The sequence below is a fragment of the Pan paniscus genome, chromosome 21 (genome assembly GCF_029289425.2).
Source record: "Pan paniscus chromosome 21, NHGRI_mPanPan1-v2.0_pri, whole genome shotgun sequence".
Taxonomy (NCBI): domain Eukaryota; kingdom Metazoa; phylum Chordata; class Mammalia; order Primates; family Hominidae; genus Pan; species Pan paniscus.
In genome coordinates, this window is record NC_073270.2 from 52182565 (window position 1) to 52194523 (window position 11959).

At 41.6% G+C, this 11959-nt stretch overlaps 1 protein-coding gene across 1 annotated transcript; it reads right to left on the minus strand.

Annotated features, from left to right (window-relative positions):
• Positions 1–11467: 11467 nt before the first annotated feature.
• LOC134729677 (zinc finger protein 157-like) lies at positions 11468–11959 on the minus strand. The gene has a single exon (XM_063600889.1). The coding sequence runs from the start codon at positions 11957–11959 to the stop codon at positions 11468–11470; it is 492 nt and encodes a 163-aa protein (XP_063456959.1).

Consider the following 11959-nt stretch of genomic DNA (forward strand, 5'->3'; position numbering starts at 1 on the left):
TGTGGCCAGTGGCGCCTTTGCCCAAGTTTTGTTTGGGCTCACTGGGCTCATTCCGCCCACTCGGCCTGGCAGGCTGTGCTCAGCTCATGCTACCAGCCTGGATCTCATGTCTGCCAAAGGCAAGTCAGGCATGGAGTGGCAAGGGGTGTGTGAGTGAGCATAGGGTCTGGCCACTGTGCAGTCAGACATGTCAGCTGCTGCAGTGGGGTGGGCAGCTCCAGGTGCTGGCACGGGCACTAGTTCTCTGTGAGGCTGTGGCTGGGCCAGGCACACTGCACACAGCTTCCACAGCTGGTACTGGGGAACAAAGTGGTGCCTGGAAGCTTGGAGATGCCAGGAACCACAGGGCTCCCAAGAAAGAGTCATAGCCCTGGCTAGGGGAGCTCCCAGGTCCGGGCTTCCCGAAGGGCCATAGCTATTCTTTCTTTCTCTTCACCCTCAATGTAGTGAGCAAGGGGCATGTTTCAACCCTGTTTGTGTTACAGCTCTTTCAGCCCTGCCATTCAATGGGTCCCAAGTTCTTGTCCTATAACCAGGAAGAATGAGGTACCCAGACAAGTGGAGGGTGAGCAAGATGAAAAGGAGCTTTATTGAGCGACAGAACAGTTTGGAGGAAACCCGCAGTGGGTAGCTCCTTTCCACAGCCAGGGTGTCATGATGAGTGTTCAGCTCCTAGCAAAGAGGAGGCCCTGGAGTGGGAAGCTCCTCTTTGCATACAGGTGGTCCCATCGTCTCTGCAGCTTTCAGCAGAGAGGAGGCCTTGGAGTGGGTAGCTCCTCTCTGCTGTTGGTCATCCTAATGTCTGCTCAGCTCTGGTTGAGCGCAGGGGTATTATGGGCTTCAGAGGGAGGAAAGTGTATGCCAACTGGTCCATGGGCAGGCCCAGAAAAGGCACCACAAGCTCCCACTCTGGTCTGTGGGGCTGGCAGCCCGACCCCAGCCTTCAGGCCCTCCCTGGCCTGAAGGTGGGGCCTCACTGGAGACCTGCCCCCTTCTGCCCAGGAGCCCATCTGCCTCCTGCCACTGCGCATGGCACCCAGGCTGCTCACAGCAAGGGGCACCTACAGGCCAGGGCAAGCCGCCCTCAACTTCGTCATTGTGTATACTTTTTTTTACATTGTTGAATTCTACTTGCTAATTTAAAAAAATGTTGCATCTATATTCATGATATTAGTCTTTTGTTTTTTGTACTATCTTCTTTTTTTTGGTTTGAGTATCAGATTTAGTACTAGCTTCATAAAATAAATGGGAAAGTCTACCCTCATCTTCAATTTTCTGGAAGAGATTTTGTAGAATTAGTGTTAATTCTTTTTTAAACTTTTGGTAGAATTGTCCAGTGAACTCTCCTGGTCTAGGAGCTGTTTTTAAATTTTAGTTTTAAAATTACAAATTCAGCTTTTAAAATTCCATTTCATACTGGGTGAGTTGTAGTTTTTGAGGAATTGGCCTGTTTAATTTAAGCTGTCAAATTTATGTGGGTAGAGTTGTTTGTAGTATTCCCCTACTATCCTTCTGATGTACACAGAGCCTGTAGTGATATCCCATTTCATCCTTGATGTTTCATTCCGTTTCACCCTCTTTCTTTTCTCTCCTTATTACTGGTTGTGGGAATGGGAATTCCAGCTTCTCCCTAGGCCTCTACTAAGACCTCCCTGACTTGGGGGACAGTTGGGTGGGGCGGCTCATGACTGCTCCCCAAGGGGCCTCCACTGACACAAGGGGTGGTGGCCTCATTACCACTAGTTGGTGGTGAAAGTCCTGATCCCCCTCTGGGTTTTCTGGTACACTGCCCCAGCAGAGCAGAGAGGGGCACCTCATGACTGCTGGATGGGAGTGGAAGTCCAGACTCCCCCACTGTCTTCACTGATATTGCAGGGAGCCCATGGGGAGAGTTGGGGTGCCTCTTTACAGCCTGGTGTGGGTGGAATTCTAGGATCTCCACCTCTGCCTTTGCTTGTGTGAGTGTGGATAGGGCCACAGTCTTTCTGTGGTGTTCGGCTGGAGTAGAGAGGTTATTGTCTCAAGGTTTTCTGTCTCGTAAGGCTGCCCATTTTCTGCTTTCTGTTTTGTTTTTGCTTTGTCTAGAGGGAGTAGGCTTTTGATGGGGCTTTCCCCCCCATCTCAAACACTAGAATTTCCAGGTCGCGAGCTTCTTCAGTTCTAAGTCTGGGATATATGAGGCAAAATGAAAGCCAGGAGAACGCACTATGCAGTCCCAAGTTTCCTAGCTGGTCTGCCTTCTTTTCTCAACTTTTCAGAATATTTTTATACTTGCTTTACATACAAACTAAATCTACTGAAAAAATACAATAACCAAAACAAATGGATGGGCTCAATAGCCAATAGAGGAGACAGAGGAAAAAAAATCACTGCACTGAGAACTATAACTAGAGAAATCACCCAGACTGAAAAACAGAGAGAAAATAAATGGAAAAAAATGAATGGAGCTTCAGGGACCTGTGAGACTATCACAAGGCCCAATGTTTGTGTCATCGAACTTGCAGAAGGAGAAGAGAAAGAAGACAAGGCTGAAAAGGTATTCAAAGAAATAATGGCTGAAAGTTTCCCAAATGTTCAGAGTTTTTAGTTGTCCTTACTGGGAGGAATAGGGAGAAGCGTGTCTGCTCTATCTTCCTGAAAGCTAAAGAACCAAGCACTGCTGGATGGGGACCCAGGGTCTCCAAGCTGAGAAGAACACTGATAAGGCATGCACAGAAGCAGTCCTGGGAGGACTCTGCCACAGGCACAAACACCACTGGACACCCAAAGTCATACTGCTGGGCGCTGGAGTCCATTGCTTCTTCTGAGAAGAATTGCTAACTTTTCTCGGGTCTTTGTACCTTTAGCCCCTGATTCAAAGTCTTAGGGAGGCTCACCTAAGTGGCCAGTCGCAGGGAGTGTGCCCAGCCCTGCCTGTCAGCAGGTGTGGAAAGGAAATGTACAGCATCCTGCAGCATCCCTGGTGGAAGCTGGAGCCTGTCTTCCATTAAGCTGTACTCACTGTGGGATTCCTCAATTTGTCCAATTAGGAGGTCAGTGCATGAGGTTGCCGTACCCTCATACCCCCGCAACACTCAGTTTTACTGAACTTCCTAATATTTGCCAATATAATAGGTGTAAAATTATATCTCATTCTTGCATCAATTTGCATTTCTGGGATTATTAACATTTGTGAGCACCTCTCATATGAGTGTTAGCTTTTGAGAGTTCTCATTGTGTAAATTGCCTGCTTATATCCTAGGTATATTTATGTTTATTGTGCTTTTGAATGGGAGCTTATTTTCCTGAGTCTTACAGACATTTGAGACAGTTACATTATAAAAGTATATTGCTGAGTGAAGAGATAATCATAAGACATAGTTCTTTAATAATTCCAGATTTGAAAAACAACCATATTAAATGTTATTATTTGTGGGAGGTGAGATTATCTGACATTTGTTTCTTTTTCTTCTCTTCTTTCTTCCTCTTCCTCCTCCTCTTCTTCTTCTTTTCTTTCTTTTTTTTTTTTGACAGAGTCTTGCTCTGTCACCAGGCTGGAGTGCAGTGTTCTTTCTTCTTTTGAATGGATACATTCAACTTTACCTGAGCTCTTTGCTCCAGGAAAATAGGAATGGATAAGAAATGCTCCACTCTTGTGTGTTTCAGGAAATGGTTAATTGCAAAAAACACGCCTTCCCTATATGGCTTAGACCGCCCTTCCCTTAATGACTCCCTTGTGTTATAAAACCCCAAGTCTTTTTTAAACATGTTTCTAATTAATGAACATTCTCTCTATTGCAGTAGCCTACATACAACCATCTCCTTAATTGTCAGGTGCATATGTCCTACACACATTTTATTTTTTTAAATATAATTTTCATACATAATGATTGCAGTTTCTATAAACTTTTGAAAAGTACTGGTCAAGTATTTTGTAGAATATCCCTCAATTTGGGTCTGTCTGATGTTTTCTCATGATTAGGCTAGAGTTATGCATTTTGGGAAAGAATGTCATGGAGGTGATGTATCCTTTTAATCACTTCATATCAGGGAGCATATGATATCCACATGACTTGTCACTGGTGTCATTAACCTTATCACTTGGTTCTGGTAGTGTCTGCCAGGTCTCTTCACTATGAAGGTACTATTTTCCTCTTTCCATACTCTATTCACCAAATATAAGTCACCAAGTGCAGCCCATACTCAAGGGGAGGGAATAAAGCTCCTCTTCCTTGTATCAGAATGTGTAAAGATCTCTTAGGCTTTAAAATCTATATATTATTCAGTTGCTTCTCCTGTTCCGCTTTTTATTTGTTAAGGAACCAGATCCTTTGTCCTACTTCCCCACACCTAGGCTTGCTGATTGCATCTCTGAGAAGTCATGCAACATGTTCCTTTGTTCCTGCCATTTCATGTACATTGGTACCAGAGGCTTGATTAGCTTTATTTATTTATTCATGACGGAGTCTCGCTCTGTCGCCCAGGCTGGAGTTGCAGTGGTATGACCTTGGCTCACTGCAACCTCTGCCTCCCAGATTCAAGTGATCCTCCAGCCTTAGCCTCCTGAGTAGCTGGGATTACAGGCATGTGCCACCACGCCCGGCTAATTTTTGTATTTTTGGTAGAGATGGGGTTTTGCCATGTTGGCCAGGCTGGTCTCGAACTCCTGACCTCAGGTGATCTGCCCACCTCAGTCTCCCAAAATGCTGGGATTACAGGTGTGAACCACCACACCTGGCCTTGATCAGATTTAGATGCAAGTTTTGAACATGAATATATGGTGGTACATTCTTTCATCAGAAGGTAGGTAATTATTATTGCTTCCCCCATGTTTTTTGAGACAATTGTTTCTGAGACATCTGTAGCCAAGGCTGGAGTACAGTGGCCTTGGCTTACAGCAGCCTTGACTTCCTGGGTTCAGGTGGTTCTCTCACCTCAGCTTCTCAAGCAGCTGAGACCACAGGTGTGCACCACCACGCCCAGCTAATTTTTTTGTATTTTTAGTAGAGACAGTATTTCGCCATGTTGCCCGGGCTTGTCTTGAACTCCCGGCCTCAAGTGATTTGCCTGCCTTGGCCTCCCAAAGTGCTAGGATTACAGGTGTGAGCCACTGCGCCTGGCCTCCCGCTTTTTTTTTTTTAATGTTAGCAGCTGTTGATGATCATTGCCCAGCTCCACTAATGCATTAGGGATTACACAATGGTAATATACTTATTTTAACATGATTTCTTCATTTGCTGGTTGTAATACTTCTGGCAAGAGAAACATTCCCCTCACAATTATTTGGTTACTCTGAGGAACGGTTCATACAGGAAAGGCAGTATTCATGATTCTTTCCCTTTATTTTCCAGTTTTCAAAGCATCCTCCAAAGGTGACCAATGCTTTCCTTTTGAATGATTTTTGTTGTTTTTTTGCATTCCCAAAAGAAATGCTACTGATTATGGTTATTATTCTTTCAGTACCTTGTTGGATTCTATTTCCTAGAGTTTTATTTAAGTGTCTCATGTATATTAATAGATGAAATTGATTTATATCTTGGGGTGACTTCCAGATTTTACACACACACACACACACACACACATACACACACACAGATTGTGTTCAAACCATTTCTAATTATAATCTCTGTGGGTACTGAAAAAATCATGCATTTATGGGGATGAAAAAAATTACCTTTGAGAGCAAGCATTCAGTGTACCCAATAAAGCAGAAACTCTTGCATAATCACAAATAAAGGTGCCACAGAAATTTATGGGAAATGCGGTCTTGCATTGCCCAGAGGAAGTCACCAGGGACAGATGTTTAGTAGCTCCTTCTGCACACATACAGTTCCATTTTAGGGAAAGAGGTTGCTCTTGCTCTGTCTACAGCCTTATGGGGGAGACTCCACATCTTTGTCCATCCAAAGTATTGGTCCTAGGAACCAAACTGAAAGTGCCTTGAAAAGGACATTTGCATAGAGATTGGGGGTGGAAGGGGGAGAATGTCAGGTGGAATTGACTTGTGCTCCTGTAAGGTAGAAACAACACACTGAGGAATCGTATTAAGTGCTCCCAGACTGTCCTAGACTTGGTCTCAAGGGAATGGCAGGCAAGAGAAGGCCTTGGCTTCCTATCTGCTGGGTCCAGGGCTGGAGAGTGGGCATTTGCTTCCTTCTCTGGAACAGGGTGCTGGATGGGAGGCCAGGAATGTGCATCAAAGTGCACAAGAGATGATTCTAGAAACTGCTCTTGCCAAGTATAGCCTGGCCAGCATGCAGCCTGGTACTCTAAGAGGTAAGTTCCTTGAGAGCAACTAGGAAGAGCATTAATATTTTGTGCTGATTTGGAAGAGGCAAGGAGAGTGCAAACTGATGTAACGAAGGTCAGAAATGCAGATGCCAGAGACTTGTGTGCAAGTCAGGGTCTCTATGGGATCTGGGCTTCTCTATAACTCCAGTAATTTTTTTTGAGATGGAGTCTCGCTCTGTTGCCCAGGCTGGAGTGCAATGGCATGACGTCGGCTCACTGCAACCTCCACCTCCCGGGTTCAAGTGATTCTCCTGTCTCAGCCTCCTGAGTAGCTGGGATTACAGGCATGCGCCATCATGCCTGGCTAATTTTTGTATTTTTAGTAGAGACGGGGTTTCACCATGTCGGCCAGGCTGGTCTCGAACTCCTGACCTAGGTGATCTGCCCGCCTCAGTCTCCCAAAGTGCTGGGATTACAAGAGTGAGCCACCGCGCCTGGCCTAACTCCAGTAATTTTAAGGAATATCTATCAGCCTTGTTTTCCTCATCTTTAAGATGAGCATGGAAAGAGAACTTATCTTGTAGGCCTGTTTTGGAGATTAAATGTGATATGGCATGCATACCCTTGCTTGTTGCATAACAAGATCCTAATAAAAGCCATTGCTTCTATTATGCAAGATACTTTGCTAGGTTCTTTTAATTAAGTGTACCAATGAACATGTTTATTGTGAGGTTAGTATTGATATCTTATTATTTTATGTCATCTTTATTTTAATAAGAAAATGGATGCTCAGAGAAGTGAAGTCAGTCATCTAACATTAGCAGGTAGGTGGCGAAAGTGCTGGGGTTTTAAATCCCAGAACTGCTTTCCATTCTGTGTTGTGCTTCACCAATACGCCATATTGCCAAAAAACCCAGACTTGGACGTTAACTGTCTTTGAATTCTTCACAGCACTCAGCCCCATGAAATGATCTTAATGACTCCACAAGAAATAAATGTTGAAGAAAAATGGACTCCAGCCTCCTAGGCCCAGGATTTCTTGATGTTTCTTTGGTGTTTGGGAGGACACTGTATTTCTGCAGCTTCAGGATGGCTTATGTACTCTCTGGCCTGTATTTGTTCCTAGCACCCCTGGTTTGAGTTTACCAGAAGCCAGTGTGAGATTCAGGGGCCAATGTGTACTATCAGCGACAAATATTGGTTATCAGGTGAGAGGTCCTGTCTAAAGTGAAGCTGTGCTTGGAGCTCAGATACTGACTCCATGTGAATGCAATGGATCTTGTGTGTTAGGAGGACAAGACTCCTGGAATAGAAATTCAGTGAGACCTCACACCAGAGCTCTAGGCAGGGGTGGAAAAGCCCCAGGCAAGGAGTTGGGCTATAAACAATTCTTGATCCTTCTGTTCAGAGTGTGCAAAATTTGCATGGTGTTACCCCATGCAGAGACAACTTGGGTTGTGTGCCAATGGACGTTTCAGGGCACTTCTCAAAGGAGGGAGCTAAGCTGAGGGGCTTGGCAGGGGGCAGACTCCACAATAAAAGGCTTATTGGATATCTGTGAGGGCACACTCGAGACAGGAGAGAGTCAGCAGGCCCAGCTGAGAAAATTCAATCTCAACCTTCTCTAAAGACATTCTCTGAAGACACATGCTTTATTTTCCACTCATTCTTTCCTGATCTGAGCTGGCCCTACACTCATATTATATCCATCATTGTCTTTGGCTTCTAAGGATGTGCTGATTGCCCTATAGATTGACATACAAAGTTCAGAATGATAAAAATGGAAAGGCATTATAGTATTATCTAAATATGCCTCCTCAATTTAAAGATTAATAAAACTGGGCTAGACTAGGTCACACAGTCGGTTAGAGGCAATGTCAAGATTAGAAGTTGCCCCATTCTGTGTGCTGTTCATCATTCCAAATAAAATCAAAATAAGATATCTTTAAAAGTTTCTCACTAGAAATGATGACGAAGAGAGCACCATCAATAAAAAAGACAGACGTGCCTGAAAGCTCCTTCCCTGCCCTGCCCTTTCCAGTTTCCTGTGGATTCTCAGACCATGAAAGGTTAGAAATGTTAGCTGCAGAGAGAAAAGGAACATAACATGAACATATTTTCCTATCAGTGGATTTACCCCTACAAGATCATTTTTGAAGAAGCTAATGGTTAGGAGCACAGCCTCTGGGGCCAGACTTCCTAGACTCAAATCCTGGCTCCATGTCTTACTAGGTATATGACCTTGGGCAAATTAACCTCTGTGCTTTGGTCTACCCATCTGTAAAACAGGGATAACAGTATCTACTTCGTAGGTTGTTATGAGGATTAAATAACCGTTTCGTCTTATCTATATCCATCTATCTCTACATATATATATATAGGTATATATATCCTAGAATAGTGCTTGGCATGTAGTAAACTCTGCTATAGCAGAGTTTTCTATTATTGACAAATAGCAAGATATTCTGCCCTTTGGATGTGTGATAATTTCTTTAGCCAATCCCTTACTATTGTATATTTGATGGCCTTCAGCTTTTTGTTGTTATTCAAAGGAGGATAAATTATCACTAAATCCATCGGAAATAAATGTCTACACTCTCCAAATAATCCATGTGAGAGTTACAATGGACAGGTAAGTGCCATTTCCTTCCTGTTTTTTTCTGGTAGCAAAGTAGGACAGGAAATGTAGAGTCTAGTTGGGTGGCCATATGCCCTGCCAGAATTCACTGGGGAGTTCTACTATTAAAGGAAGAAGGGAACCATGGCTACTGCAGGGCTATCAGCAGACCCTGCCACAGCTTTTAACATCCATCCTATCCCCTAGACTACAACTCCGTGGAAGTTTGGTTAAACAAGGTAATCACAGGACTACCCTTATGTTGTCACACTTTAGTGGAAAAATGTTTTAAAAAACCTGGATCTATTTTTATCATCCCTTAAATTTCAAACTCCCTTTGTCACCTGGTTTTAGGTACATTTTTTTACAAGCCATACATAGTTGGATTTAGTTTTCTAACTCACTGTTAAACTACCTCTGTCTTTGATGTAGGAATTCAATTTGTTCATATTATTTGTGATAACATTTATTGATTCTTTTTCATTTTTACTTGTTTAAAGTCTATTGTACTTTTCTTTTCCACTTTCCTTACTTTTTCTATCTTGGTCAGTGTTCACTTTATCATTTAAAAAAATTTAGGAGAAATTCTACTAGGAAACAAATGGAAAAAGACAATCAAGAAAATCAAGGGTAGGCCTAAATGACTACTGGTATGGATACTTGTAAAAAGTCATTAAAGAGACTTGAACTACAGAAAAATAGATAAGTGTAAAAAAAACTTAGCTGCAATTCTTACTACAAAACATCACCTTTGTTAATGTTCTAATGCATTAAGACTTTTCTGGAAAATCAGATATTCTATTAACAGATATTCATATGGATATAAATATGCATATACATTATATAAATAAAAATAACCCATTTAAGAACCATGAAGGCTCTCTTTTCTCTCCCTGAATGTAAGTCCCTCCTTCCTCCTAAAATGTAACTGATATTGTAGATTTTGTGTTAATCATGGATTTGCTTTCTTTTCTAAATTTACTACTTATATATGTATCCCTGAACAATGTATTCTTGGTTTGTTTTTGAACTTTATATAAGTAACATAACAGAGTATCTATATTTTTCCCTTTTTTAAATTCAACATCACTTTAAGATATAACCACGTTGATGTGTTTAACAGAGTTTTATTCATTTTCTTTGATGAATATTATTTCTACCATATGACTATGCGAACATTTATTAATTTAGTTTATTGTTAATCAACATTTGGATATTTTCTTTAAATTTTTTTTTACAAAAACTATTGCAATGTTGTAGTGAACATTCTTGTACAAATTTGTGGGTGCAGATGTGCAAGAGTTTCTGTAAGGCAATTTTTTTGTGTGGTGAAACTACCGGTATTCTGGATAAGACTATTTCCTGTCCTTTCACTGATACATCATAGGGAACTTAGCATCTCTGACCTCCCATCTACCCAGAGCCTGTAGCATGTCAATGATGTGACAATCAAAACAACAGATTTCCAAACACACTTTAGGAAGTCCAGCTGAGAATTATTGTTTTATGGTATGTATCTAGAATTGGAATTGTTGGACCACAGGTTATGTGACCGTTCAATTTTCACTTATAAAATATATTGTATTGTTGTGTTCCCATGTGTAAATCCAACATACACATAATTTATGTTATACAGCACACTCGTATCCTATGTAACTATATATAGCCCAATATTCTTCAGGAAATCTTCACACATATTCAACGCTATCGTGTCAATGACTTAAATAATTCATAGTTTTACAAAAGGATAATGTTTCACATTCTATTAAGAACAAGTCATTTTCTAATCTTTTCTTTAATTACTCTGCTATTACATCTGAAAGATGACTTCTACCTAAACATTTTATGCACAAGAACATTTTGCATTCATATACCTTAAAATTAATTTTTCCTCCACAGCTCTGAATACTTGCTGAAAGCTTTCACATGTTCAAAGCATTCATGTGGTTTCACTCCTATGTTAATTTTCTAATTCCTATTCGTTATAACCTACAAACAAATACTTTCCTACATGTATTAATACCTTAGTGTTTCTGCCCTATGATTTTGCTGATGTTTGACAAATTTGCCTTGAAAATGCACGTTTCTGCACATGGAGGGTGTTGATAATAGTTTTCTTCTTGAGTGTTTTCCTTTGATGTTTGGTGAGGGCTGACCTCTGGCTGAAGGTTTTTCTACATTCATTACATTCATAGGGTTTTTCCCCTGTGTGAATTCGCTCATGTTTTGTGAGGGCTGACTTTTCATAGAAGGTTTTCCCACACTCAGGACATCTGTAGGGTTTTTCTCCTGAGTTCTCTGATGCACGACAAGGTTGGATTTCACACAGAAAGATCTCCAGCACTCATTACATTTATAGGGTTTCTCACCGTGTGTGAGTCCTTCAATGTTGAGTAAGGTTTGATTTCACACAGAAGGTTTTCTCACATTCATTGCATTTATATAGTTTCTCTCCCATGTGAGTTCTCCGATGTACTGTGAGGGCTGATTTCTGGCAGAAGGACTTTCCACGTTCATTACATTCATATGGTTCTTCTCCTGTGTGAGTTCTCTGATGTTCAGCGTAGTTGGACTTCACAAAGAAGGATTTTTCACATTCATTACATTCATAGGGTTTTCTTCCGTGTGTGTGCTCTGATGCTATCTGAGATCTGTTTTCTTATGGAAGCTTTCTCCACATTTATTGCAGTCATAGGTTTTCTCTTTTTTTGTGAGCTCTCTGGCTTTGTGTAAGTTGTGACTTCCTACTTGAGGCACCCCACTTTCATTACGCCCATTATTTTTTTTCCCCAAGTGCCTTCTCTGATGTTGAGTGTGTTTCAACTTCTCAAAGAAAGGTTTCTCACATTTATTACCTTTACAGTTTTTCTCTCTTGTTTTAATTCTCTGATTGGGAGTGAGGCAAGATTCCTTCTTTAAGACTCTTTCACTATCATTACACTTGCTGGGTTTTCCTGTTGTGTGGGTTCTCTGATGTTGAGCAAGGCATGCTTTTTCATGAAAGAATTTCTCACATTTCTTACAATCATAGACTTTCTCTCCTGCATGAGTTCTCTCATTTTGAGTATGGTATAACTTCTTCAAGGCTTCCTCATTTTCTTTACACTCATCAGGTTTTTCTCCTGTGTACAT

Bases quoted from the DNA above. Each gene is read 5' to 3' on its own strand.
- LOC134729677 (XM_063600889.1), bottom strand. From the start codon at position 11,959: ATGTACACAGGAGAAAAACCTGATGAGTGTAAAGAAAATGAGGAAGCC.